Here is a 27,955-nt window from a genome sequence, read left to right on the forward strand (position 1 = left end):
CAAAATAATTATATTAATCTATGTATGCAATCTATAGGTAAACAAACATTAAGAATTGAAAATTGTTAAGGCCAGCCCCTATATAGGAATCACAAGAATCTTTATTATTTAAACCACCTCCTGCTATAAACAAAGAAAAATTTCATATTGGAGATAATAATAAAACCCTTATGGATCAATTAATATATATATATATACATATATATATATATATATATATATATATATGGAAAATGCTAACATTAGCCCACTAGCTCATATGAACATACGTGTTCATATGAGCTCAACGGCCCAGATTATATATATAGATAGATATATATATATATATGTATATATCCACTACATAGGCTGGATTCGACCATACCTAAGAGTGAATCTGTGAAATTATTGTGTCTTGTATCTCTTAGGCATACAAGCACAGAAGTGTTTAACCCTAGTCGGGTTAAAGGTTTGACGGCTAATTGAATTAATCCAATGTGTAAATATTTATAATTATTTTTTTTATGTTTTTCAATAATTTTTCTTGAGAGTAGTTGAAAGTCTTCTTGATTCTGAGTTACAGATAAACTTTCTTCTACTGTTTTTATGGCATAACCTAATTTGAATTTAAATGATCCTTTTTGATAAATATCTTTTATTGGTACCTTAGGAATATTCCAATTTTGAATATGATCTTCAATATCATTTATAATAATGTGTTCCTTATTTTTAACCCTTAATGTCTGAGATTGAGTTGCAGTATTACCTTAAAGATTCCTAATTAAATTTGCCATCTGTAGGTTGCGGATAATGACAATCTGGACGATCAAGGGTCCAGCGTGTTCCCCTAAGCGGCTCTTCCTGGCCTTAGCGGGTACTTTGCCTAGACTTGTCCTTTCGTGTCTTGTCTTAACTCTCGGACCAACTTTCTTAGATGTAAATTTAAGTAGGTTTCTACAGTAATATTGTAACTTTTTACTCTAACAGTTTACTGTTTTACTGTTTGGCTTTGATACCATCATCACTCGCCAAGATCTTCAGTAAAACTCATGTATTTGTTTAAATCGGTTTAGATTAAATATGTGAATATTAAACTGTTATATTTGATGATTTCCTGTAGGATTTTGTAGAAGTTTAGACAGAAAAGAATTATACAAATAAGAGGTATAATGGATATATCGATAACTATCCACTGTGCGTGGTTAAAATCTCCTATTTTAAAACTAAATAATATTTTAAATTGCATAACAGACTGTATGCAAACCAACTGTATTGATACACACGATTACAAACTGAAAACTATTATAGAGTGTAAAGACTTACAAACTGAAAACTATTACAGAGTGTAAAGACTTAAAACATTACAGACTAAACTGAGAAAGATTACAAAGTGTAAATACTTAAAACATTACAGACTGATACAAAAATTAATACACTTACAGTTTACATATGCAATAACTGGAAAAGAGTTTCCAGTGTTGGGGGCAATATGAAGGAAGAGAATTCAGATGGCAATCACACATGCTGATATAAAAATAAAGAGGAGAGATAGAACCTGGAGGTGAATGAGTAGGAAGCTATGAGGTCAAGCTAGCTTTGATGGATGATGAAGTATCTCCGGGAGAGAAAAAGCAGAGAAGGGAGAGCAGAGAGGCTCGGAGAGGGTTGTTGATCTGAGACTTGAGTTTCGACCTGCCTAGTGAATGAGAGGGAGTTTCCTTTTATAGGTGAGTTTGCTTCATGATGAAGCAAAGAGGTGATAAGATCGAAAGGGGAAGAGGAGAGATGAAGCAAAGGGGTGATGAGACTGAAAGGGGAAGAAGACAAGAAGTAAAAGAGAAAAAGCAAAAGAGAAAGCATCTTGTACAGTGGTTTGTTTGGTTTCTTATGCAGGTGGCCACAGTAAAAAGTGCTTTTTGTACAGTGACTTCTTTGTTGTTTATGGAAATGGGCACAGTAACGGTATCTTGAATAGTCTTCTTTTATCGGTAGTGATAATGACAGGGCATCTTTGTCGGTGGAGCTTTGTCGTATCTGACATTATGTCGGTGGAGCTTTGTCTTGTCTATCATTGATACTGTAGAGCTCTTAGGGTCTCTGACTGAACTCATCTGGATCTTCTTCTTCGGGATCTGTTTCTTCTTCTGGATCCGCTACACTGAGTTGCAAGTATCTATTGGTGTGTAATGGTGACGATTGGACGGTTTCGTCTGATGAAACTGGTTTTCTTCCTGCTTCGGCGAATATTTCTTTCATCTGTTGTTCTAACATTTTCTTTGAAGCATTTGGGTTGGATTGGAGTATGTTTCTTACATATGTAGGAAAGTCAAAGGAGGTATTGGCTGTGTTTGGGCTTGGTTGATATATAGGTGTTTGAGGGGGTATTCTTTTGGGAGTTATGGTAGTGGGATCCGTGTTAAAGATATCCCACCATTTGACTGAGATGGTTTTGCCCAGTCTAAGAATGTAAGTATGGTCGGCTGTATTATTAACAGAGATGGTATATTCCCATTTCATGATCCATGGGAGTTGGTATAAAGCCATAAAGTAAAGGTGAGTGTCAATAGTATTATCATTATTACTGAATTGTACAAATTGTTTCTGCACTGTTTTGAAAGCAGGAGGTAAAATTGCAGTTGTTGATCCCCAAACTAAAAACCAGTTTTTAAACCAATTCGGGAATCTTTCGAAAATAGGTAACCAGAACTGGATATACTAACTATGAGTATTGTTTGGATTTTGGTAATAAAATAATTTATGCCAGGCCTCTATATATTCGGCATATTTGTAATATTTGTATGAAAAATCGAGGTTGTGTAATTTCTTTCCTTGAGCGGGATTGCAACCCCACGCATCATAAGAGAGCAATTTCTTAATTTCGACTTTTGAGTAAGCAATGACCCGAGTATTCTGCTGGTAGTAATGGACAACAGATATGGATCCTGTTTCCATAAGAATTGCTTCATAATATTCTCTGGTTTTGACTCCATTGGTTGGGTTTAAATGATTTATCAAATATAATGGAACAAGTTTGATGGGGTCGGTATTGATGTGATGTTCATCAATGGTGATGTCCATAAGGTAGGCTCGTTCAATATATGAGGACTTGGGTATATTAGGCCTTGGATTTGATTTAGATTGGGCTGGAGAATATATAGGATTAGAGGTATTAGCTTCAGGATAAGTTATTTGGTGAATAGGGGGAATTTGAAGGTGAAAGGGTTGCTAAAGGCGGGAATTCACCTTCGAATGGTATTATATTCATTGGGCGTTTATCGTGGCGAGAATTGCTACGAGAACCCATGGAATTAGGTGAAGGTGACAGTGTAATATTTCTATTAGCTTCGAAAAGCTATAGTGCTAGTGAAAGTGGTGATTCTTCGTCGTTGGCGTCAGTGTTGCCCTCCCTGCAATAATTCACGGGTAAGGAAATCAGGAAGAGAATTGGAAGACCCAAGAAGGTGTTCAATAGTGAAATCAAAAGCGGACAGGATAGCCTGCCAGCGGGCAAATATATGTTTGGAAACGAGATTTTGAACATCTTTTTGCAGAATATCTTTGGCGGCTTTACAATCAGTTCTTATGAGAAATTGTTGATTGAGAATATCACTTTGGAATTTTGTAACACAATGAACAATGGCTAATAATTCCTTTTTGACCATAGAATAGTTTTGTTGAGTTGGATTCCAGGCCTTATAAGCATACCTGAGTAGTTGTTTCTGATTATCGATACGTTGTTTGAGAATACCACCCAATCCTATTTGAGGCATCACATTCTATTATCTTGAAAGCAGTAGGATGAGGAAGAGAAAGGCAAACAAGTGTTTTGACCTTTTGTTTAATTAGTAGAACTGCTTTAGTATAAATATTTGTCCAAGGTGGAGGATTCTTTTTTAATCTGTCATGTAACGGTTTCGCATCTATGGCAAGATTAGGATAGAAATCACTTACATAATTTAAACATCCTAAAAACCTTTGAAGTTCTTTTTTTTCAAGTATCTGATCAGGGAATTTATCAGCAAACTGTATGGATCTATCTATGGGGATAATTGTGCCACGGTGAATCATGTCCTAAAAGCCTAATATTGGTTTTAACTAAAGTTATCTTTTTTGCCGATACAACTAATCCAGCATTCTGGACTGCATGTATAAAAGTGTTAATATGTTTGATATGTTGATCGATAGATTCAGAAAAGATCAAGACATCATCAAATATAAACTATCATGAATTGGTAATAAGCATTAAAGACATCATTCATTATTTTCTGAAATTCTGATGGAGCATTTTTTAAACCAAATGGCATTACATTCCATTCATATTGTCCAAATGGTACATTAAATGCTGTTTTATATTTATCTTATTCTTGAATTTGTATCTGCCAATATCCAGACTTCATATCGAATTTGGAAAAGATACAAGCATTGGCTACTCTATCTAGTAAATCTTTGTTATTGGGAATAGGATATCGAATCCATCGTAAAACTTTATTAAGAGGTTTATAGTTAATAATTAGTCAAGGAACTTCTCGTTCTTTTTCAGCGTTTTTATTTACATAAAAAGCTGCACAACTCCAAGGTGAAGAACTTGGTCTTATTAACCTTTTTAATTGGAGTTCATCTATTTCTTTTCTACACATGTCTAATAAGGTAGTATTCATTTGTATTGGTCTAGCTTTTGTAGGTATTTGTTTTTCATAAAATCCTTGTTCATATGGTAGACTAATACTATGCTTTTTCCTTTCCCAAAAAGCATTGGGATGTTTACTACATATAGAGGTTTCTATTTGTTGTTGAATTGATTTAATCTTTTGTTGAATCAAAGATTCTTGTATTTGTTCTTCTATGTACTTATATTTAACTTCTTGTTTTAAAGTACAGAGAAATTTTTCTTTATTTTGTAACTGACTTTTTACATTATTAATTTCTTTTAGTTTTGGTTTATGAATGAATTCAAAGTGTATTGGTACATTTTGATAATTCGAAGATTTTCCTGTTTGATCTATTGATAAAGGATATAGAAGTGTAAGAAATGGGACTCCAATTATAACTGCTTGGCTTAGTCCTTTGACCATAATAAATGGTATATTAATACATTGATGATTGTTACAGACATAAGCATTAGATAATTTATAATTGATAAAGAGTCTACTACCATCTGCTGTATTTAATATTTGAGTTGTCTTATCAAAATATTTGGAAGGTACTAGACCTTCGTTGATGCAATTAAAGTCAGCCCCTGAATTTATTAAGGCCGAGGTTTCGAAACTATAATCCTTTGCTACAATTATCTGTACTTGAACAAACCATTTTTGAATCATAATTTTATCTATTAAATTAACAGAAGGAATTGTTACCACATGGGGTTTGGCTTCTGAAGTTTCTGGTATATCTGCCGGTGGATCTGGCTCATATCTCATGAGCTGATCAAATTCTATTTCTTTTGTATCAGTCTCGGGTTGAGATATTTGTTGTAATTCTAGAGTTTTGATCCTATTTTTTAATTGATATACTTCTTTTTTGACGTCTTTGATTTCTTGTTTTAAATCTGAAGTTGAAGGTTCTTTTTGTTGAGAAGTATGCTGTTCACTTACTCTTTTCATGATAGAAGCAAAATTGTATTCATCAGGTGTTTTATTTATTGGAGGTGTTTTTGCTTTTGTTTTGGTTAATGTAATAAATTTAGTGATTACAGATCTTTTTTCCTCTGGGTCTGTAATTTTCTCAATAATATCTAGTATTAAATTATCTTCTTGAGTAAGCATATGAAGATTATGTGTAGGTATAGGACAACTACAAGTAGTATCTTTCATTTCATTTGATGATTCTGTGTCTGTTGAGGAGTCTGAGGAGTCAGATGATTCTGTCCAGAAAAGGTCATCTTCTTGAATATTTTCTATATGTGATTCAGTGGAAAGGTTGGTCATTACAAACACCGTTGCAAATTAAAAAAGAAAATAGAATCATTACATTTAGATGAATCAATTAAATCAAAATTATATAATATAATCAATTATGATTCGAAGAATCACCACTTTCACTAGCATTACAACTTTTCGAAGCTAATAGAAATATTACACTGTCACCTTCACCTAATTCCATGGGTTCTCGTAGCAATTCTCGCCACGATAAACGCCCAATGAATATAATACCATTCGAAGGTGAATTCCCTCCTTTGACAACCGTTTCACCTTCAAATTCCCCCTATTCACCAAATAACTTATCCTGAGGCTAATACCTCTAATCCTATATATTCTCCAACCCAATCTAAATCAAATCCAAGGCTTAATATACCCAAGTCCCCATATATTGAACGAGCCTACCTTATGGACATCACCATTGATGAACATCACATCAATACCGACCCCATCAAACTTGCTCCATTATATTTGATAAATCATTTAAACCCGACCAATGGAGTCAAAACCAGAGAATATTATGAAGCAATTCTTATGAAAACAAGATGCATATCTGTTGTCCATTACTACCAGCAGAATACTCGGGTTATTGCTTACTCAAAAGTCCAAATTAAGAAATTGCTCTCTTATGATGAGTGGGGTTGCAATCCCGCTCAAAGAAAGAAATTACACAACCTCGATTTTTCATACAAATATTATAAATATGCCGAATATATAGAAGCCTGGCATAAATTATTTTATTACCAAAATCCAAACAATACTCATAGCTGGTATATCCAGTTCCGGTTACCTATTTTCGAAAGATTCCCCAATTGGTTTAAAAACTGGTTTTTAGTTTGGGGATCAACAACTGCAATTTTACCTCCTGCTTTCAAAACAGTGCAGGAACAATTTGTGCAATTCAATAATAATGATAATACTATTGACACTCACCTTTACTTTATGGCTTTATACCAACTCCCATGGATCATGAAATGGGAATATACCATCTCTGTTAATAATACAGCCGACCATACTTACATTCCTAGACTGGGCAAAACCATCTCAGTCAAATGGTGGGATATCTTTAACACGGATCCCACTACCATAACTCCCAAAAGAATACCCCCTCAAACACCTATATATCAACCAAGCCCAAACACAGCCAATACCTCCTTTGACTTTCCTACATATGTAAGAAACATGCTCCAATCCAACCCAAATGCTTCAAAGGAAATGTTAGAACAACAGATGAAAGAAATATTCGCCGAAGCAGGAAGAAAACCAGTTTCATCAGACGAAACCGTCCAATCGTCACCATTACACACCAATAGATACTTGCAACTCAGTGTAGCGGATCCAGAAGAAGAAACAGATCCCGAAGAAGAAGATCCAGATGAGTTCAGTCAGAGACCCTAAGAGCTCTACAGTATCAATGATAGACAAGACAGCTCCACCGACATAATGTCAGATACGACAAAGCTCCACCGACAAAGATGCCCTGTCATTATCACTACCGATAAAAGAAGACTATTCAAGATACCGTTACTGTGCCCATTTCCATAAACAACAAAGAAGTCACTGTACAAAAAGCACTTTTTACTGTGGCCACCTGCATAAGAAACCAAACAAACCACTGTACAAGATGCTTTCTCTTTTGCTTTTTCTCTTTTACTTCTTGTCTTCTTCCCCTTTCAGTCTCATCACCCCTTTGCTTCATCTCTCCTCTTCCCCTTTCGATCTTATCACCTCTTTGCTTCATCATGAAGCAAATTCACCTATAAAAGGAAACTCCCTCTCATTCACTAGGCAGGTCGAAACTCAAGTCTCAGATCAACAACCCTCTCCGAGCCTCTCTGCTCTCCCTTCTCTGCTTTTTCTCTCCCGGAGATACTTCATCATCCATCAAAGCTAGCTTGACCTCATAGCTTCCTACTCATTCACCTCCAGGTTCTATCTCTCCTCTTTATTTTTATATCAGCATGTGTGATTGCCATCTGAATTCTCTTCCTTCATATTGCCCCCAACACTGGAAACTCTTTTCCAGTTATTGCATATGTAAACTGTAAGTGTATTAATTTTTGTATCAGTCTGTATTGTTTTAAGTATTTACACTTTGTAATCTTTCTCAGTTTAGTCTGTAATGTTTTAAGTCTTTACACTCTGTAATAGTTTTCAGTTTGTAAGTCTTTACACTCTATAATAGTTTTCAGTTTGTAATCGTGTGTATCAATACAGTTGGTTTGCATACAGTCTGTTATGCAATTTAAAATATTATTTAGTTTTAAAATAGGAGATTTTAACCACGCACAGTGGATAGTTATCGATATATCCATTATACTTCTTATTTGTATAATTCTTTTCTGTCTAAACTTCTACAAAATCCTACAGGAAATCATCAAATATAACAGTTTAATATTCACATATTTAATCTAAACCGATTTAAACAAATACATGAGTTTTACTGAAGATCTTGGCGAGTTATGATGGTATCAAAGCCAAACAGTAAACTGTTAGAGTAAAAAGTTACAATATTACTGTAGAAACCTACTTAAATTTACATCTAAGAAAGTTGGTCCGAGAGTTAAGACAAGAGACGAAAGGACAAGTCTAGGCAAAGTACCCCTCAAGGCCAGGAAGAGCTGCTTAGGGGAACACGCTGGACCCTTGATCGTCCAGATTGTCATTATCCGCAACCTACAGATGGCAAATTTAATTAGGAATCTTAAAAGTAATACTGCAACTCAATCTCAGACATTAAGGGTTAAAAATAAGGAACACATTATTATAAATGATATTGAAGATCATATTCAAAATTGGAATATTCCTAAGGTACCAATAAAAGATATTTATCAAAAAGGATCATTTAAATTCAAATTAGGTTATGCCATAAAAACAGTAGAAGAAAGTTTATCTGTAACTCAAAATCAAGAAGACTTTCAATTACTCTCAAGAAAAATTATTGAAAAACATAAATAAAATAATTATAAATATTTACACATTGGATTAATTCAAATAGTCATTAAACCTTTAACCCGACTAGGGTTAAACACTTCTGTGCTTGTATGCCTAAGAGATACAAGACACAATAATTTCACAGATTCACTCTTAGGTATGGTCGAATCCAGCCTATATAGTGGACCAATATACTTTAATTGTTTTTCAAATTTTTCTGTTTTTTTAACAGATCCAAACATATTAGATATCTTACCTATCAATTTAAAAACTCATGGATTCAATATGATGCATGGTTCTCAGAACTTAGCAATAGTATACAGAATTTATTACAAAGTAATGAATACTCTCTGTCCTAATATTATGCAAATGGATAAAAAAGATCAGACTATATTATTTCAAACAAATATAGAAAAATCACATGCGATTGTACCTAAAACAATTCATTGGTCAGATATTATTTTACCTCAGTCATGGGCATTACAACATGCCAACCAACCTCAAGAAGTACCTCGAAATAATATTCCAAACCAAATAATTGAACATCCAGATGGAAATATTGAAATAAAATTCCAACAATCTAAAGTAAGGGATGATATAGACATTAATAGGAAAAGAAACAATAAAATCATTCATACCTGCTAGAAAGTCCTATCATACTACTCCTGATGTCATCATACTTCCCTCTTCTTCCCAATCAATACCATCTTCAAACTTCCAACTACAAGGAGTAAGAAGAACGGCTGATCATGTGGTTCTTCCCACATATATCCCTGAACATAATATAGAGGAATTCCAAATACTTACTTTACAAATAGAAGATGATATAGAAGAAGAAATAAATATTAATAATACATATGATGATAAATATATAGCAGCATATTTAGCCGCTAAATTAGAAAGAAAAAAGAAGAAAATTAATATTGATTATTTGAAAAAAGATTATCTTTCTGAAGAAAATCAAAATATCAAGCAATGGTATCTTCAAACCTTTCAACCAAGATTAGTAGAATTAATGCATAAAAAATACAACAAATTTCTCAAAAAACAAAGAGAAACAAAAGGATTTTTTGGATGGTTAAAAGAAATATGTATTCAATATAAAATAAATATTCTTTCATTTTATAATCTTCAAACTCTAGAAGAAAAAACATATATTAGCACAGATGGTAGTACTACTGCTAGTACACACCCTCCTGAAAAAAGTATAATACTCAAAGGAGTAACCCCATCAAGTAAAGGAGAACCACCACAGTCATTATATGATATCATTGCTACACCATATAAAGTTTTACCTAAAGAATTAGGGAAAAAACAAGAACTAATTCCTCATATTGTGGAACAACATATTATACTAATTTATATATGCAGTCTCTAGGAAAACAGGCAGAACGAATAGAAATACTCGTTTCAAAGGAAGTAACTCCTTCCCTTCCTAAGGCAGTCCTGTTCAAACCACCTCCAAAATTAAATAAAAATAAATTCCATATTGGTGAAAATAATAAAACCTTAATGGATCAATTAATAGCCAAATTAGCTCAATTAGACATAAAAGGAATTCCTTCTCCTAAAATCAGTATTCCTTTACGAACTATTTGTAATCCATTACCAGAATCTTCTGATAAAGGAAAATCCAAAATACCAGAGCATGAAACAATGATGCTCCAGGAAGAAATAGAACCAATCATAAAGGATACTATCCAAAACCAAGAAAATGTTTTTATGGATATCACACCTATTGATATAAACAGAATAGCCTATGGTAAAACTTGGAAACCAATTACAGCTTTACCATATCACAAGAGACCCACACCTGTTGATGTCCAACTTGAGGAAGATGCTATACAACAAGTTGTATCATACTCAGGAAGATCAATAGTTAATTGGACAATAGATGGTTTATCTGAACTAAAAATATTAGATGTCATGAGACACATGACAATGTTTGCTTCTGCAAACAAAATGGCAGGCAACCCAGACCAAGAAGTTGCTAAAGCAATAGTTAATGGATTCACTGGCTGGTTAAGAGGATGGTGCGATTTCTATGTTGATGATGAAACCAAAAATAGAATCCTGACTAATACTAGACAATGGACCGCCAGGAATGAACAAAATCAAGAAATAATTTATACTGAAAATGATGCAGTGAACACCTTAATATATACCATTACACTTCATTTTGTAGGAAATACAACATTATTAGCAGCAAGATCAGAAGATCTGCTCTCTAATCTTCGTTGTCCTACATTATCTCATTACAAATGGTATAAGGATGTCTTTTTCTCAAGATTATTAATAAGAGAAGATTGTCAACTAGACCACTGGAAAGAAAAATTTATTGCTGGTCTACCTTATTTATTTGCAGAAAAAGTCAAAGACAGACTTAGAAAGAAACATAATAGAATTATAGTATATTCAGCCTATACTCTTGGAGAACTCTCAGCAGAAATATGTGCTGAAGGATTAGCTTTATGTACTGATCTTAAACTCAAAAGACAGTTAGATAAACAACAAATTACCAAGAGAAAAGAACTTGGTGATTTTTGTGAACAATTTGGATATTATTTAGATAGGAAAAATATGCCTGAAAAATTATATAAGAAAAAGAAAAAATATAAAAAAGACAAATATAAATCCAAATCAAATAAAGTACATAAACAATATAAAAAGTCTAAGAAAAAATTTATAAACAAATTCTCTCCAAATACAAAGAATAAAAAAAAGCTTCCAGTATGTTATAAATGTGGAAAGGTTGGTCATTACAAACACCAATGGAAATTAAAAAAGAAAATTGAATCATTACATTTAGATGATTCAATTAAATCAAAATTATATAATATAATCCATTATGATTCTACATCTTCAAATTCCACTGAATCACATATAGAAAATATTCAAGAAGATGACCTTTTATGGACAGAATCATCTGACTCCTCAGACTCCTCAACAGACATAGAATCATCAAATCAAATGAAAGATACTACTTGTAGTTGTCCTATACCTACACATAATCTTCATATGCTTACTCAAGAAGATAATTTAATACTAGATATTATTGAGAAAATTACAGACCCAGAGGAAAAAAGATCTGTAATCACTAAATTTATTATATTAACTAAAACAAAAGCAAAAACACCTCCAATAAATAAAACACCTGATGAATACAATTTTGCTTCTATCATGAAAAGAGTAAGTGAACAGCATACTTCTCAACAAAAAGAACCTTCAATTTCAGATTTAAAACAAGAAATCAAAGACGTCAAAAAAGAAGTATATCAATTAAAAAATGGGATCAAAACTCTAGAATTACAACAAATATCTCAACCCGAGACTGATACAGAAGAAATAGAATTTGATCAGCTCATGAGACATGAGCCAGATCTACCGACAGATATACCAGAAACTTCAGAAGCTAAACCCCATGTGGTAACAATTCCTTCTGTTAATTTAATAGATAAAATTATGATTCAAAAATGGTTTGTTCAAGTAAAGATAATTGTAGCAAAGGATTATAGTTTCGAAACCTCAGCCTTAATAGATTCAGGGGCTGACCTTAATTGCATCAACGAAGGTCTAGTACCTTTCAAATATTTTGATAAGACAACTCAAATATTAAATACAGCAGATGGTAGTAGACTCTTTATCAATTATAAATTATCTAATGCTTATGTCTGTAACAATCATCAATGTATTAATATACCATTTATTATGGTCAAAGGACTAAGCCAAGCAGTTATAATTGGAGTCCCATTTCTTACACTTCTATATCCTTTATCAATAGATCAAACAGGAAAATCTTCGAATTATCAAAATGTACCAATACACTTTGAATTCATTCATAAACCAAAACTAAAAGAAATTAATAATGTAAAAAGTCAGTTACAAAATAAAGAAAAATTTCTCTGTACTTTAAAACAAGAAGTTAAATATAAGCACATAGAAGAACAAATACAAGAATCTTTGATTCAACAAAAGATTAAATCAATTCAACAACAAATAGAAACCTCTATATGTAGTAAACATCCCAATGCTTTTTGGGAAAGGAAAAAGCATAGTATTAGTCTACCATATGAACAAGGATTTTATGAAAAACAAATACCTACAAAAGCTAGACCAATACAAATGAATACTACCTTATTAGACATGTGTAGAAAAGAAATAGATGAACTCCAATTAAAAAGGTTAATAAGACCAAGTTCTTCACCTTGGAGTTGTGCAGCTTTTTATGTAAATAAAAACGCTGAAAAAGAACGAGAAGTTCCTTGACTAATTATTAACTATAAACCTCTTAATAAAGTTTTACGATGGATTCGATATCCTATTCCCAATAACAAAGATTTACTAGATAGAGTAGCCAATGCTTGTATCTTTTCCAAATTCGATATGAAGTCTGGATATTGGCAGATACAAATTCAAGAATAAGATAAATATAAAACAGCATTTAATGTACCATTTGGACAATATGAATGGAATGTAATGCCATTTGGTTTAAAAAATGCTCCATCAGAATTTCAGAAAATAATGAATGATGTCTTTAATGCTTATTACCAATTCATGATAGTTTATATTGATGATGTCTTGATCTTTTCTGAATCTATAGATCAACATATCAAACATATTAACACTTTTATACATGCAGTCCAGAATGCTGGATTAGTTGTATCGGCAAAAAAGATAACTTTATTTAAAACCAATATTAGGTTTTTAGAACATATGATTCACCATGATACAATTATCCCCATAGATAGATCCATACAGTTTACTGATAAATTCCCTGATCAGATACTTGATAAAAAAGAACTTCAAAGGTTCTTAGGATGTTTAAATTATGTAAGTGATTTCTATCCTAATCTTGCCATAGACGCGAAACCGTTACATGACAGATTAAAAAAGAATCCTCCACCTTGGACAAATATTTATACTAAAGCAGTTCTACTAATTAAACAAAAGGTCAAAACACTTGTTTGCCTTTCTCTTCCTCATCCTACTGCTTTCAAGATAATAGAATGTGATGCCTCAGAAATAGGATTGGGTGGTATTCTCAAACAACGTATCGGGTATACTTCTAAAGCCTGGAATCCAACTCAACAAAACTATTTTATGGTCAAAAAGGAATTATTAGCCATTGTTCATTGTGTTACAAAATTCCAGAGTGATATTCTCAATCAACAATTTCTCATAAGAACTGATTGTAAAGCCGCCAAAGATATTCTGCAAAAAGATGTTCAAAATCTCGTTTCCAAACAAATATTTGCCCGCTGGCAGGCTATCCTGTCCGCTTTTGATTTCACTATTGAACACCTTCCCGGGTCTTCCAATTCTCTTCCTGATTTCCTTACCCGTGAATTTTTACAGGGGCGGCAACACTGACGCCAACGACGAAGGATTTCTTGTTTTAAATCTGAAATTGAAGGTTCTTTTTTTTGAGAAGTATGCTGTTCACTTACTCTTTTCATGATAGAAGCAAAATTGTATTCATCAGGTGTTTTATTTATTGGAGGTGTTTTTGCTTTTGTTTTGGTTAATGTAATAAATTTAGTGATTACAGATCTTTTTTCCTCTGGGTCTGTAATTTTCTCAATAATATCTAGTATTAAATTATCTTCTTGAGTAAGCATATGAAGATTATGTATAGGTATAGGACAACTACAAGTAGTATCTTTCATTTCATTTGATGATTCTGTGTCTGTTGAGGAGTCTGAGGAGTCAGATGATTCTGTCCATAAAATATATGTATATATATATATATATGGAAAATGCTGACATTAGCCCACTAGCTCATATGAACATATGTGTTCATATGAGCTCAACGGCAATCTGGGCCGATTTGACTGTCACGTTCATTTTGTATTTTAATTTTAATTTTTTTTTACAAATCCAAATAATTTGAAATTTTAGGGGTGTATTCTTAAAAAATAGGAGAATCTAATAAAAATATCAAAAAAATAATTTGTAATAAATAAATTGACCAAAATACCCCTGAAACGTTTTGGAGGTACTTTTGTCAATTTATTTTTTGCGAATTATTTTTAAAATATTTTTATTAAGTGCGGCTTGATGAAAATAACAGGCGCTTAAAATTTCAAATTATTTGGATTCATAGAAAAAAATTAAAATTTAAACACGAAATGAAGTCGTGACCGTCAGATCGACCCAGATTCAATCTAGGCCGTTGGGCTCATATGTTCATATGAGCTAGTGGGCTAATCTCAATATTTATATATTTATATATATATATATATATATATATATATATATATATATATATATATATATATATATATATATATATATATATATATTCGTATGTGGATTTTGTATTCGTCCAAATATGGATCGGTCATTCAAATTGTTCAATTCCAAGTTGGGCACATATTTTATGGTAGTGTCACAGTATCATAGAACCACTGTGCCTAGACATAACTTGATAATTTGCAAATGCCATATTCAATGTTCAGAGACCTGGAGGGGCCTACCTAAGCATTTTGGTGGTCTAGCTACTTGGGCAGGCGCTCAGGAACAAGGGCAGGTCTGCCCACCGCAGATGGGTTTAGACCCCTAGGGAGTTCTTAGGGCCCCTAGGGAGTCTTTAGGGTAGTTTTGGGGCCCGAAAACTTATGAAAATAAAAAACAAAATAAAATCACATACATCGTCATTAATCACATTCACAATAAAAAATGAAAAAAAAAGGGAATCAAATTGGCATTTGGCAAATGGCAACTAAACTCAAAAGTACATATTACATAAACTGATAAAGTAACTATCAAAGGTGAAAGACTGAGAGCATGATGTCCACTATCCACAGGTAATGTACTTCTCAATAACTTAAAATGACCATTCGGTGTCATCACCACCAGGAATAGAATTTGATGGCATAATGCCATCGTCATCATAGTAATTCCCCTCCTCAACATATTTAGCAGCATCCCTTGCCTCATCTGAATTTGTTTCATCCTCATCTCTCAATTTCGTCAACCTCTTCCCCTTCTCCTTTGCCTTTCCCTTCCCCCGATTTTGAGATTGAGATTGAGTGGTCCGCATTGGGCTCAATGGTGTCGCAATAACTTTACGAACCTTACCCCAGGTGGGGAATACCTCATCATCCCCAGCGTCAACTAGCCACTCGCTAGTGTCATCCATTTCATCAACTTCAAGAGCCTCCCTTTCATTGTTCTCCAGCTCTTGATGGCGCTCCCGCAACTTTTGATTATACTGAACAAAGACGTCTTTCAATTGCTTTTGCTCAAGTCAGTTCCTCTTCTTTGTATCGACCTATTAGATAAATATTGAATGAACAATTAAAACGTAAAAAAACATAATATAAATGGGGCTATAAACTAAGTAATTAAGTAATATTACCCTTTCAAACATGTCGAAGTTATATTAACATCCAGACAAGCTACAAGTCAAATATAATATACACATGGCCGTCTGGCGCAAATGTGGCGCGCTGCCCCCAAGGTATGTCCACCATGCACCTATTTCATATATATGTAAATGTAGTACAAAAGGTAATTGTATAATTGAAATTTAATACTCGAATCATGAAATCAAAATGAAGAAGTTCTAAAGTTACAAGGAGAGATCTTGGCCCTCTGCCTTATTACCATCTCCTTTCCAAGAGATCCAAGTGAGAACCTATACTTTTCTACATCCATCACGACTTTGTCTTGGACTTCGAGGTCAGGGTTGAGTTTGATATTGCATTGGTTCATTGCATCAATGAACTCAGTCTTGTTATGTATCTCATGATCAATATAAAAGTGAGCAAGGTTAAGGTAGTACCCTGCTAAGTGTAGGGGCCTCTCAAGCTGGTAGTTCCATTTATCTTCTATAATCTTCAAATATTCTCCATACTTCGCTTCATCATTCCCAAAAAGCTTCTTGATTTCTTCCTTAGCATCCTCCATAGCTTTATAAATGTGACTCATCGCAAGTTCCTTCTCAGCATCAAACATCTTTAGTACCTTTACTAATGGCTGAAAAACAGATAATGCATATTGAACCCTATTCCAATATCGTGAGTCCATGACAATCTCTCTCACTAATTTCCCATCTGCTTTCTCAACCCACTTGGACTTGGTCCAATCCTCAGATACAAACATTGACCTAAGATTTTTGTTTTACTCATACAAAGATTGTAAGGACAAGTATGAGGTGGTAGATCTAGTCACCCCAGCTCTCACCAAGTCTTTACCTTCTGTGAACTTCCTCATCATGGTTAAGACCTGGCCGACATAAATTTCCCCAAGTTACAAACTTACACTGACATCGTATAACATATATATCCAAAAGAATCAAAACAATTGATAACAAAGCATAGCATAAAACTCATGTTCTTAGTTGAGTGTGACTATATATATAAATTGTGATGGTCTTCGCTTTTTTTATGGTTGTCCTCATTGACTTCCTCTTAGAAATCGCGTCAAGCATAAGGTCTATGCAGTGTGCGGTGCAAGGCGACCAAAAAATACGCGGCCTCTTAAGCCATCAATAACCTGACAGCCGCCATATCAGCTGAGTATATACCAGTCACTACTTTGACCACTTTATCCTCACCAACCTTCTTTATGCACCGGTCCACCAAATCACTAATGAAGGTTGCATCATCAAACTTGTCAGAAGCATCAATAGATATCAAGAACATTGTCCCTAATGAACAATTCACCATGAAATTCATAATCCTTCTATTTCTCTTATCGCTTCAACCATCAGTCATAATAGTGCAACCATGTAGCCCCCATGCGTCCCAGTGGGTCTTCAAAAAGTAATTAGTAAGCTCAACTTCTTTTCTAAGTAATGGCCCCTTAAGCTCATTAACTGTTGGGGCCCTAAGCCCTAGCCCAAATTTACCCACTGCTTCTAACATAGCATGAAAGCTTTTCAAGTTAGCAGCATTAAAAGGAATGCCTGCTTCGTAGAAGAATTGGGCCACATATTGTGGTACCTTATCTCTAGCCTTCCTTTCTAAGTTGCTCTGTAAACTTATTTGCTCCCTATCATGCGGTAAAATCTCAAGATCAGGAGGCGGGGGGTAAAAATCCATAGGTCCTCTTCTTCGAGGCCCCTTATGCATGACCCCCATTGGCTTACTAGATGATCAAGCCTCGGTATACATATCCTCTTCGTGTCTTTTCTTCACCAGCTCTTTCTTGTTTTTAACCCCTCCAAGTGCTCTAACATCTCTCTCCTAACCTCAGCTGGCACTTGAGTACATGTGGTCAAACCTCCTCTAATGCTGGCTAAATGTTTCTTTAATTTGTTAATAACTACACCAGATTTGGACAAGATCCGTACTTCCAATCCGAATCACTTTACCTACTTGATCCAATTGAAGACATTGTCATGACTCACGACTTGCAACACAACACACAGAGTCATAGTAGTATCACGTAATCAACAAACCTGAAAAATAAATGAAGTCTATGAAGTAAACAAAACAACTAGGAAAGACCGCTAAAAATATGTGGAAACTAGAAACCAATCAAAAAGTGAACTTCATAATATGTGGAAAGCAAATGAAATAAAAAAATAATATAATATTTGGTTTCCAAACTAACAAAAATCATAATACCAATCTAAGAAAATCAATCACATAATATCACAAAATCCCTAAGATTTGGTTTGGTTTTTCAATTACAAAATGACAATTTAGTTCGAACTTCGAACTATTCACAAATTACAGGTCGAAACCGGTGAACATTCACAAAATATTCCACCTACAAACATGTGAAATTATCTCAAATGAAAAAGAATATCAAATCATAACACATTATACAAAAAAACAACACACCATAATTCGAATATTGTAATGCACTAAGCTTTTCAAAATGAAATTGATATAGCCCAAACCGGTAAATATTCACTATTATTTTCAACTATAAACATATAAAAATACCAAAAAATAAAATAAATAAATAAATAAGAATATCAAATCATACGACATTAACAAAAAAAATACCAAACCCTAATTCAAATATAGTAATGCACTAACCTTTTCAAGATGAAACTGATATAGGCCTTAACCTGTGACCTTTGGTAGCCAAAAGTCCTCTCATGCGACCACTCCAAGCTCCAAAAAGTATCGGGAAGTATATCTTTCGATTTTGGAAGAAACTAGGAATATTGAAAGTTTTTTCAGTCTTGATAGAAATCTAAAAGCCGTATTTCACTCTCTAAGACACACAAAGCCGGTTTCTAGGAGAATGCCACACCCCCCCCCCCCCCCCCAAACAACAAAAAAAACCATTTCCCCCCCTCAAAAATCCCTTGACCGAAGTCCTATTTCCGCCCTCAGCCGGGTATATACGCCTAGGAAGCCCTCCTAAGAGGCACCTTGGCATTTTGGCCAGGCCGCCTAGGCAGCCGGGTGGCTGATTTTTTAACATTGACCTATGTTCTTACTACTCTTGTTCCCATATATGAAGAAAACTAACAAAACACAGGATATCCTATTGTGGATAATTGCGTGATAGGGTGTCCTATTGCGTCAATTTAAGTAGCAAACAAGTTCTGTTTTTCCTGATAAATCTCATTAGAGTTTCTAATGCATAAAAACAATTATCACATCCTTTGCAGATATATGACCCAGAAAGTTACTCTTACTAAATCGCATAATCTTTGAGCCTCATGGTTTACATGGATAGCTTTCTAATGATACTACCAAGCACAGATAGAATCCATGGATGGGGAGTACATCGGCACAATATATGCCTCCTGTGCATAGCCAACGTTGAAGACCATAATCATCTCTTAATGAAATGTGCCTATGTGGGTGAGCTTTGGGAAGAAATCATCTAGAGGTTCAATACTAGCCATGGCTGGCAAAAACATCCAAAGCATCTTCATAGGTTGGTTCTGAAAAGAAACTCAACAAATTCAGACTTTAGTATGCCTTCCTACCAACCCAATTGCAAGCTATATGGCAAGAATGCGATCAATAGGCAAGTGGAGACCATCAATATACAATCCAATATGCACCAGTTGAGGTAACATAGGAGCTCCAAAAGCAGGATGAGCAAAGTACAAATTCTACATGACTTTTGAGTGAGGAAGAGTATATGCATTGAGGTCTCCGTTCTTTTTTGAGTGAGGAAGAGTATATGCAAATCCAAGGACTGATTCCTTAACCCTTCTATTCTGAAAAAAAAAAAAAGGAAATTCATGAACCTTGTAACTTCGTCGACAAATTAATACAAAGGTTGGAGTTCCTGCATAAATCCCCACTAATCTTGGCAAAGAAAAAGAACAACTTTATCTTCAACATTAACGACCCTTTTAACACCTCATGAAACTGTAGTCGTGTAGTTTCACCAACATTAAATTCTTCATAAGTCCAAAAGCTCTTAACTTTTGAAACTAAAAACAGCAAGGTTTTATTCACCGTATACTGGCACCAAATTACAAAGATGCAGTGTGCATGAGTATCAAAGCCTAAACTTTCACAACGGTCCCCATGTCCACATTGTCATACCCAATTGTTTAATTATAGTGAAATTCCTAGTGTCATTGTGCATACTCATTGCCTTCAGAACCAGAAATGGAAGCGCTCTCTAGTCCCAGATATTGTGCTTTTTAAGGGTACGAGGTGTTTTTCCCATTGAAGTTAGTCATTTTCTTTTCTTTCTTTCTTTTTTTTTTTATAAATAATGCTGTCCAAGTTACCTCACCTTTTCAAATTAGATTTCCCAGTCTGTATTTCAGAAGGACTCCCAATATTGTCTTTCCACCAAGTGTTTCTCAAGGAAGCCTTAGTTCACCTCCACTCATTAACCAGCATCCATCCAAGCCTCTGTGGTTTTGTTCAACCTAAATCCCAGATCCAGGTCCTAGAGCGGAAGTCCATCCAAGCTTCTATGGTTTTGTTCCCCTCAAGGTTTCAGGTCTGTACCATATGGTGGCAATAGAGGAGAGTCATATATGGATTCTCACAGTAACACTGAACCTATGTATCCGCAGTCAAGTTCGATAATCCAACTTCCCAGAAGTTAGATGATTAAAATATTTGTTTTTATAAAAAGATGGATTTATTTAATTTAAAGACAAAAATATGAATACTTATTAAACTGAATTAACTTGAAAAATATTTTCTGTCTAAACTAGAGCATAGCGCAACACGATTTCCATTAGCTAGTTTTCTCAAAAGCTGTTACAGTGTGATTTAATTGTAATAAAATGTAAAGTGAGCATAGGAAACTGGTGAATACAAATGAGAAAAAAAAATTTGCTGAGATCCTTGAATACTGCAGATTTATTTATAAAAAGAAATGCAGAAAAAAAGACTTCTTCTTTTCATTTATTTCTCATTTTATACAAAATGAATCCCATATAATCAGGAAAAACAAAAAGAGACCACATTTATCACAGATGTTCTAACATTTTACATGAAAATTTTTCATATATCAAGTAAATAACCATCCAATATCAGAATAAAGATAATCCAATACTTAAATTTTCTGAGAATTCCACACGTAGGAAATTGGCCAAAGAGCATAAATATCGACTACTAAAATCCTCTCATAGTCTGATTTCATAAAATAATTCCAAGATCAGTACTCTAATTTACTGATCCCAGCATCACAGTAATGTGTCCCAAGAAAAGAAGCAACAAGCCTTTAGAAAATCAAGTAGATCAATTTCAAATAAATCAAACCAGTGTTCGAAAAATGCTGATCCAAATCAGGAATTGCCGATTTGGATCGGGAATCATTGATGACAAAGCCGATTTCTTATCAGAATTGGCAATTTCGTGTTTTTTTTTTTTTAATAAGTTAACTTTCAAAATCGGCAATTCATGTTCTTTATCTTATATGATGAAGTGTGTACATTTTACAACATAAAGTTGGAATAGCCAAATTGGCTAGACTGTATGGCTGTCAACGCATGGGCGAGGGTTCCAAACCCTCCCGGCATACTTCCAACTTTTTTTCTCTTTAACCTATTACCTGTCTTTTAACCAAAAAGAAGTTGCAGTGAGATGGTCGAAACCTCAACCTTCTGGGCATCAACCAAACCCTCTAGCCGACACAATCACTCTAATTGACCGATACAAAAACATATAAATCTCTATTTTCCTAGCCGACACAACCACTCTAATTGACCGATACAAAAACATATATATCTCTATTTTCCATTAACCACAAAAAATTTATGGTGGGAGAGTTTGGATCTCCAACGTATAGGCATCAAACAGCCCCTCTAGCCAATGCAAACAGCCCCTCTAGCCAATGCAACCACTCTATATAAGTGATATAAAACATATATCTATACTACATTATTAGTACACAGTTAAGAGATGAACACCTGTCCCAAGAATAAAGGGACCCTATCTCTAAAGAGAATGTAGGGCATGTGACCTTCAAATATAGAAATTCAGGACATGATGTAGGGTATCTTTTTATTTTTCAAAAATAGCAAATGCCATCTCTTTTGGATAGAGAGATATTTATAGGATGGAGAAAACCTATATACTTTTGAGAGATTTCAGGCAAGAACTATATCATGTATGAAATATATTATTAAAACATATGAAAGTGAAAATAAACTTATTCCAATACATATTAGGCTATTTTTATTAAATATGTAATCCTTAAATAAAAATATTAAATTATTACTATTTCAACAATAAATATTCCACATAATAATAGGATTACATTTAATTATTATAATTATATAATAACAATTAGATAAAAATCTAACATCATAATAACAATATAATGATATTACATGTTGTTATCATATTATATTATATTTCACCATAAAAATTTATTTAAGTAAATGAGTAAATGATCACTATCCAACATAAATATTTCAAACATAAATAATAATAATAATAAATATTAAATATTTTTCTTTTATTTGTTTAAGATGCTTCTAATTATTTATTTGCCAGCCCAATATGATAATATCAATATAAAAATAATATTCTATTATAATAACCTTATTTCATATACCATTTGAAGTGATTTCATAGAGAGTGAAGTATTTTATAAGCTAGTTTTTTCCCTTTCCTTTTTGATTTTTGTTTCCTAAGGTATTATAAAGAAAAATATGACTAGATAAAGCCTACATGTGTTCTCAATAAATGAATAGATCTTAGGGGAGAGCAAAACACTAGGTAATTAAGTAAATATTATGAATATAATTTAATTATATCATGAGACATACACATGCGTGCGCATGTTTAGTTTTAATTGTTTCAAGGACATGCATTGTGCTGGTTGTTGAGATGCTAAGATGACCCACCCTCCATATGCAATGAGGGTTCCCACCAATCTATTTTTAAAACACTAAGTCAAACAAATATAAATGTATTGGGAAATATATATCATATTAAGATAAGCATTAAGAACAAGGGTTATAGTTTACAGGGTTTGAGCGAGAGAGAGATGCATATAGGCTTGGTTTGAAGCTGATGAGGCATTTGGCGGGGGTTAGGGGCGGAAGAATAACCTAGGTATTAGATTTTTCCAAGACTAGGTAAGTTTAAACTTTGAGTGTTGGGAATATGTTGTTTGTGTAGCATCCAGACAGAGCCCAAGTTTTATATTCTATAGCTTGGAATCTCCTCTTAGTACACCTAGGTTTTGGATATTTTCTAGACACCAAAGAACCATAGAAGCAATGTGCATGCAATAGACCTCCCATCTTTCAACCATAGGTAGCAATTCCCCATTTAAAACACGATTATAAAAAAAAAAAATCGATTCTTTGAAATTCGTTAAGAATTCCAAATTTTTCGAAAGATCTTCAAAACGTTGTTTTTTTTTTTAATGGAACCAGCATAAATTTTATTCTTTTTTCAAAAAAAAAACTATTCAAAAAAGCGTCTACCCTATAACTTTATCTCTTCACTGACTTAATATATTTGAATCGCGATTTAGAGATATGCACATTAAAAGTGGGAGTAAATTAAGAATTTTTATTTTTATAAAAAAATTCATATAAAAAGCTCACTAATTCCCTAGAAAAAAGTGCAATATAATCTCAAAAAACAATCCATCAAAACAACCATATATACTCGAATTAATAGTTTGAGTTAAAGGAAGAGGAACCCAATTAAAAATCTTCTTTTATCTAAATACATAGCATCATTATAACGAGCAAGAGAGATTCAATGAACTAAAGATCTAGGCAGCTAGGAATTCAGGGTGAATTTCGAATATCTGGATTTGCTTAAGCATTCTGTTGCTTGCTTTCTGCATACTGAAGTTTGATTAATTTCATCTTTTCAATATTTTTTTATTTAATTAGTGTACACAACATACCAATCTGGATGGACCACTATTTTACATTTTTTGGGTTTTTTTTTTAGTTAACTTCAATCCTACATTGGGGGTTGTTTTTGTTTTTTTCTTCGAATAGTAATCCCATAACTTTCGGTTATCGTTCTTGTTGTTTGCTAATGTAGTTTTTGTGTTTAGTATTGTTGTTGTTGTTTTATAGTATACTCTCAATAAATCTATGGTTTTGTGTCATGACAACAAAGTAAGCATTATTAATGCATTTATTGAAAGTTTAGACAAAAATTTGTCAAGTGCAACTTTAATGATATAAGGTAAGGATATAAAAATTATATCAATGGCTCTGACATATCCATACAATGACCACAGCCCATAATCTCATATTTTGTTATCTTTAAATATCCGATTTCTTCATTCCATTTTTTTGAGCTAAATCCGACATATTTACGATTCTGTAACTTACCTAATTTTTGGCAATCCATATTTTTGGCCTGATTTTTTGGCACCAGCTTTTTGGAGCAAAACCGATTTATTACCACTATTTTGGTTTGCCGATATGTTAGTATTTCCCAACTTGCTAACTATGCTCTCAACTAACAAAGTGCAGTCACAGCAACTCATGATTAATGAAAACAACGAAAAACCAAAGCTGACTAAAAAATTGAAGAAAATTACCTTAGCGTTTTAATAAGGGAAAAAACATTATATGATGGCCCGATTTGGTTTTTGCAAAAGAGTAGGCTTGCAGCAATCCATAAATACCAGGAATTCAAAAAACAACTACGGCATAGTAATCCAAACAAAAATAGAAATATGATTTAATATTAGAGAGAGAGAACTTCTAATGATCCATTATTAGAGAGAGACAAAAATATTTTAACCAGGAAGGAGCAAACAAACATTTAAGACTAATTTATCAGAAAAACATAATAGAAGAGGTTGAACCGAAAGAATGGTAAAGTGACATGTAGGGATAAGCCTATGACAAAGAAAACAGTGATACTTCATATGCATAATAAGAAAGATAAAAGATCATCGCAAAGAAATCTAAACAGCCAAGAAACTGTGAAATAAACAAGTAATTAAAGTTTATCAAGAGCATAGTCAAGGAGAGGGTTTGAAACCTGGCAATCGCGTGCAAGAAGTTAGGCATGGAGAGAAAGAAAGAGAGTAAATATCTGCAATGAATACTGGAGAAATACCTCAACAAGCACAATGCCCGATATCTAATAAAAGAGTCAGGGTTTCCTTCAGCGAGAGAAATGTCGAAGATCCAGAAGCTTATGGTTCGTTGTAGAAGAGAGAGATCACATCGTACATTTGGTTGTTGATGAGCTAAATAAATTAGGGTTACAAAAGCAAAACAATAAATGTCGAACTCTGATCTGGTAGTTTGAAACGCCTTCTGGAGAGAGACGTGGAATCCTCGATCTTCTGAAACTCTGGAGAGAGAAGCTAGAGAGAGAGGTCTGACACTCTGGGCTCGAGACCTTATACGTTTCGGCGGGATTTTTGAGATTAAACAAAAAACAAAATTGATACAAGGACATGAGGTTTCTATTTTTTCTTTACGAAAACAAAATAAACCTCACTTTAAATCCTCGAGAGCACTTTCGCGAACGGAAATCTGGATTTAAAATCAATTTTCAATATTGACGATGAAATTCGAACCTCAAAAAATCATACAAATCTTAAGTATCTATAAATATTTATTGAGAGCATATGAGATTAACCCACTAGCTCATATGAACATACGCGTTCAATGGTCCATATTGAATCAGAATCGATCTAATGATCACAAATGTCAATAATACTTGAATTTTATTTATTTTTTTATAGATCTAAATCACATGAAATTTAGGGTATGTGTTCTTCTCATCAAGACACACTTAATAAAAATATAAAAAAAATTATCTGCGAAAAAAAAGGACCAAAATATCAATTTTTTTCATATAAAATATTTTTTTGATATTTTTCGAAGATTCACCTCTTTTTGATGAACACATGCCTAAAATTTCAAATGATTTGGATTTATAAAAAAAAAAAAACTAAAATTCAAACACTACCGGATGTTTGTGATCGTCAGATCGCCCAGATTCAATCTGAGATATTGGGCTCATATGTTCATATGAGCTAATGGGCTAATCCCATCTTTTTTCATATTTATTTGAGATATTTTTAGCTTGAAATAGATGATGGAGATAATTTGTTACAATATACATTATTTTTAGGGTTTGAAATTTTTTTTTTTTTTTTAACAATTATAATGTTAAGTCAAGATGATTGATGTAAAAAGTTTTCTAATGCTTGAATTGCAATTTTTGATGAATTATGAGGTGAGGCTTTACTTGTTTTGATAGAACTACCGTCCTATCAAAACAATTTTTATATATAATTGTAAGAAAATAAAATTACAAAATTACTAATGGTAATTGACATATGCAATTTAACACCTTTATCCATGTCTTTTGATTTAATTTCAAAATATCCATTAAAAAATATGTGATTTTGAGTAGGAATTGTTACAGAAAGGTGGAATGTTAAATAGTTTGGCTCTCATTAACAATTTATTTTTAGGATAAGGAGGTTACAATGATTGGTGTTGTGAGATTTCAAATCGAGTAGTTATGTCTGTCATGGACTATACTCAAAGTTCAAAAAAAATCTCAAACTTTGTAATACAACCCAAGTCATCTAATTTGACATCTAATGACCTCCTTGCAAGAAAGATAAATGATCTTATAATATGCACTCTCTAATGTTTTTTTTAAGAAAATTAGATTTATGGGGAATTATAGATAATGGGCGCAGTTTGTATCGAGCCGAGGTTCTAAACAATCAAAGTAAAACACACCTTCAAATAGTGTCGAGAAATGTGGTTTCAATACTAAAAACATTTATAATAGACTTGTAATATATTATCATCTTTAATTATAAAATTTAAAGCTTAGAAAATAATGTATATTAAGTAGATCTATGAAAATCCTGAAAATTAGCGGTCCAAAAATACATGACAAGATGCACTATTTCTAAACCTTGAAATCTATTTTTTTTCATGTTCATGCATCTTGATGCCGATATGATCAATTTGAGGGATATTTAGGCATCACAACAACTTCTTCTAGTGAAATTTTTGAGGCAGGCTCTAATTTAATTGTTTAGAGCCTCAACTCTATAGAAACTTTTTTCATAAGTAATATCCCCTTAGTATTTCCGAAATTCGAAAATTTATCCTTTCTTTTTAACACCTATATTTTTTTTTCTTATGCTTATAGGGATGTGAATGATGTAGCTGATATGTTGGCAGAATGAGGGGGGCGAGTGGCCCTGAGGGTGTAATACATGAAGTTTCTTAAAGCCTTTGTGGACCTATCAAGTCCGTGAAGGTCTGTCCAATGATTTTTTTTTATTATGTTCGCGAAGATGTTTATGGACCTATTAGGCCATAAAAATAATAGAAACAAAATTTAAGAATAAGAAATTGTATATTACAAGATAGAAAAGAGATATTGCTCTTTCTTTTTAAGATGATAATGTAACAAGATAGGAAAATGTATATGACACTATTGAATTACATTATATATACAACAAAAGAACAACAACAAGGTTGTGTGGAGCACAATTATTTTCTCAAAAGGTTGCTCTATCTCTTGTTGATCCGTGTTGCACAATGGTAGTACTACCCAATGTGGTGATTTTGTTTCTATTAAAAAGGCCTTGACCCTAAAGGTTTTAGGAAATGAAGTGGCCACTTGTGGCCTTTGTGGGTTCTGTGAGGTTCATAAGAACCTTTGTATCCTATGAGGTTTAAGAGGGTCTCGCTCGTTGTAAGATTTGACCCAACATGTAAGGGCCTTTTTGGTCCATAAAGTCCTCAAGCCTTA

At 33.3% G+C, this 27,955-nt stretch overlaps 1 protein-coding gene and 1 long non-coding RNA gene across 42 annotated transcripts in view; one reads left to right on the forward strand and one right to left on the reverse strand.

Annotated features, from left to right (window-relative positions):
* LOC110006653 (large ribosomal subunit protein uL6m) overlaps positions 1-25,761 on the reverse strand; it is a 36,273-nt gene extending 10,512 nt beyond the window's left edge. For 8 of the 41 annotated variants that reach the window (XM_020662880.2, XM_088853242.1, XM_020662875.2 and 5 more), the window contains exon 1: positions 25,274-25,749. Coding sequence is in view for 2 of the 41 variants with exons in the window: in XM_088852418.1 (XP_088708544.1) it covers positions 8,497-8,570; positions 9,467-9,486 (94 nt within the window). In the remaining 39 variants the exon portion in view is untranslated. Of the gene's footprint in view, positions 1-745; positions 3,387-8,496; positions 8,571-9,466; positions 9,602-25,273 lie in introns of those variants that run through there. The other 33 variants (XM_088852864.1, XM_020662877.2, XM_088852673.1 and 30 more) reach the window with 17 other exon arrangements.
* On the forward strand, positions 773-27,707 carry LOC148783482 (uncharacterized). Its single transcript, XR_016045801.1, has 2 exons — positions 773-853; positions 27,347-27,707. It is a non-coding gene; the product is annotated as an uncharacterized LOC148783482 (long non-coding RNA).
* The last annotated feature ends 248 nt before the right edge of the window (positions 27,708-27,955 follow it).

Source organism: Amborella trichopoda, chromosome 1 (genome assembly GCF_054954075.1).
Source record: "Amborella trichopoda isolate Santa Cruz 75 chromosome 1, AtrichopodaSantaCruz75HAP2 v2.0, whole genome shotgun sequence".
NCBI lineage: Eukaryota > Viridiplantae > Streptophyta > Magnoliopsida > Amborellales > Amborellaceae > Amborella > Amborella trichopoda.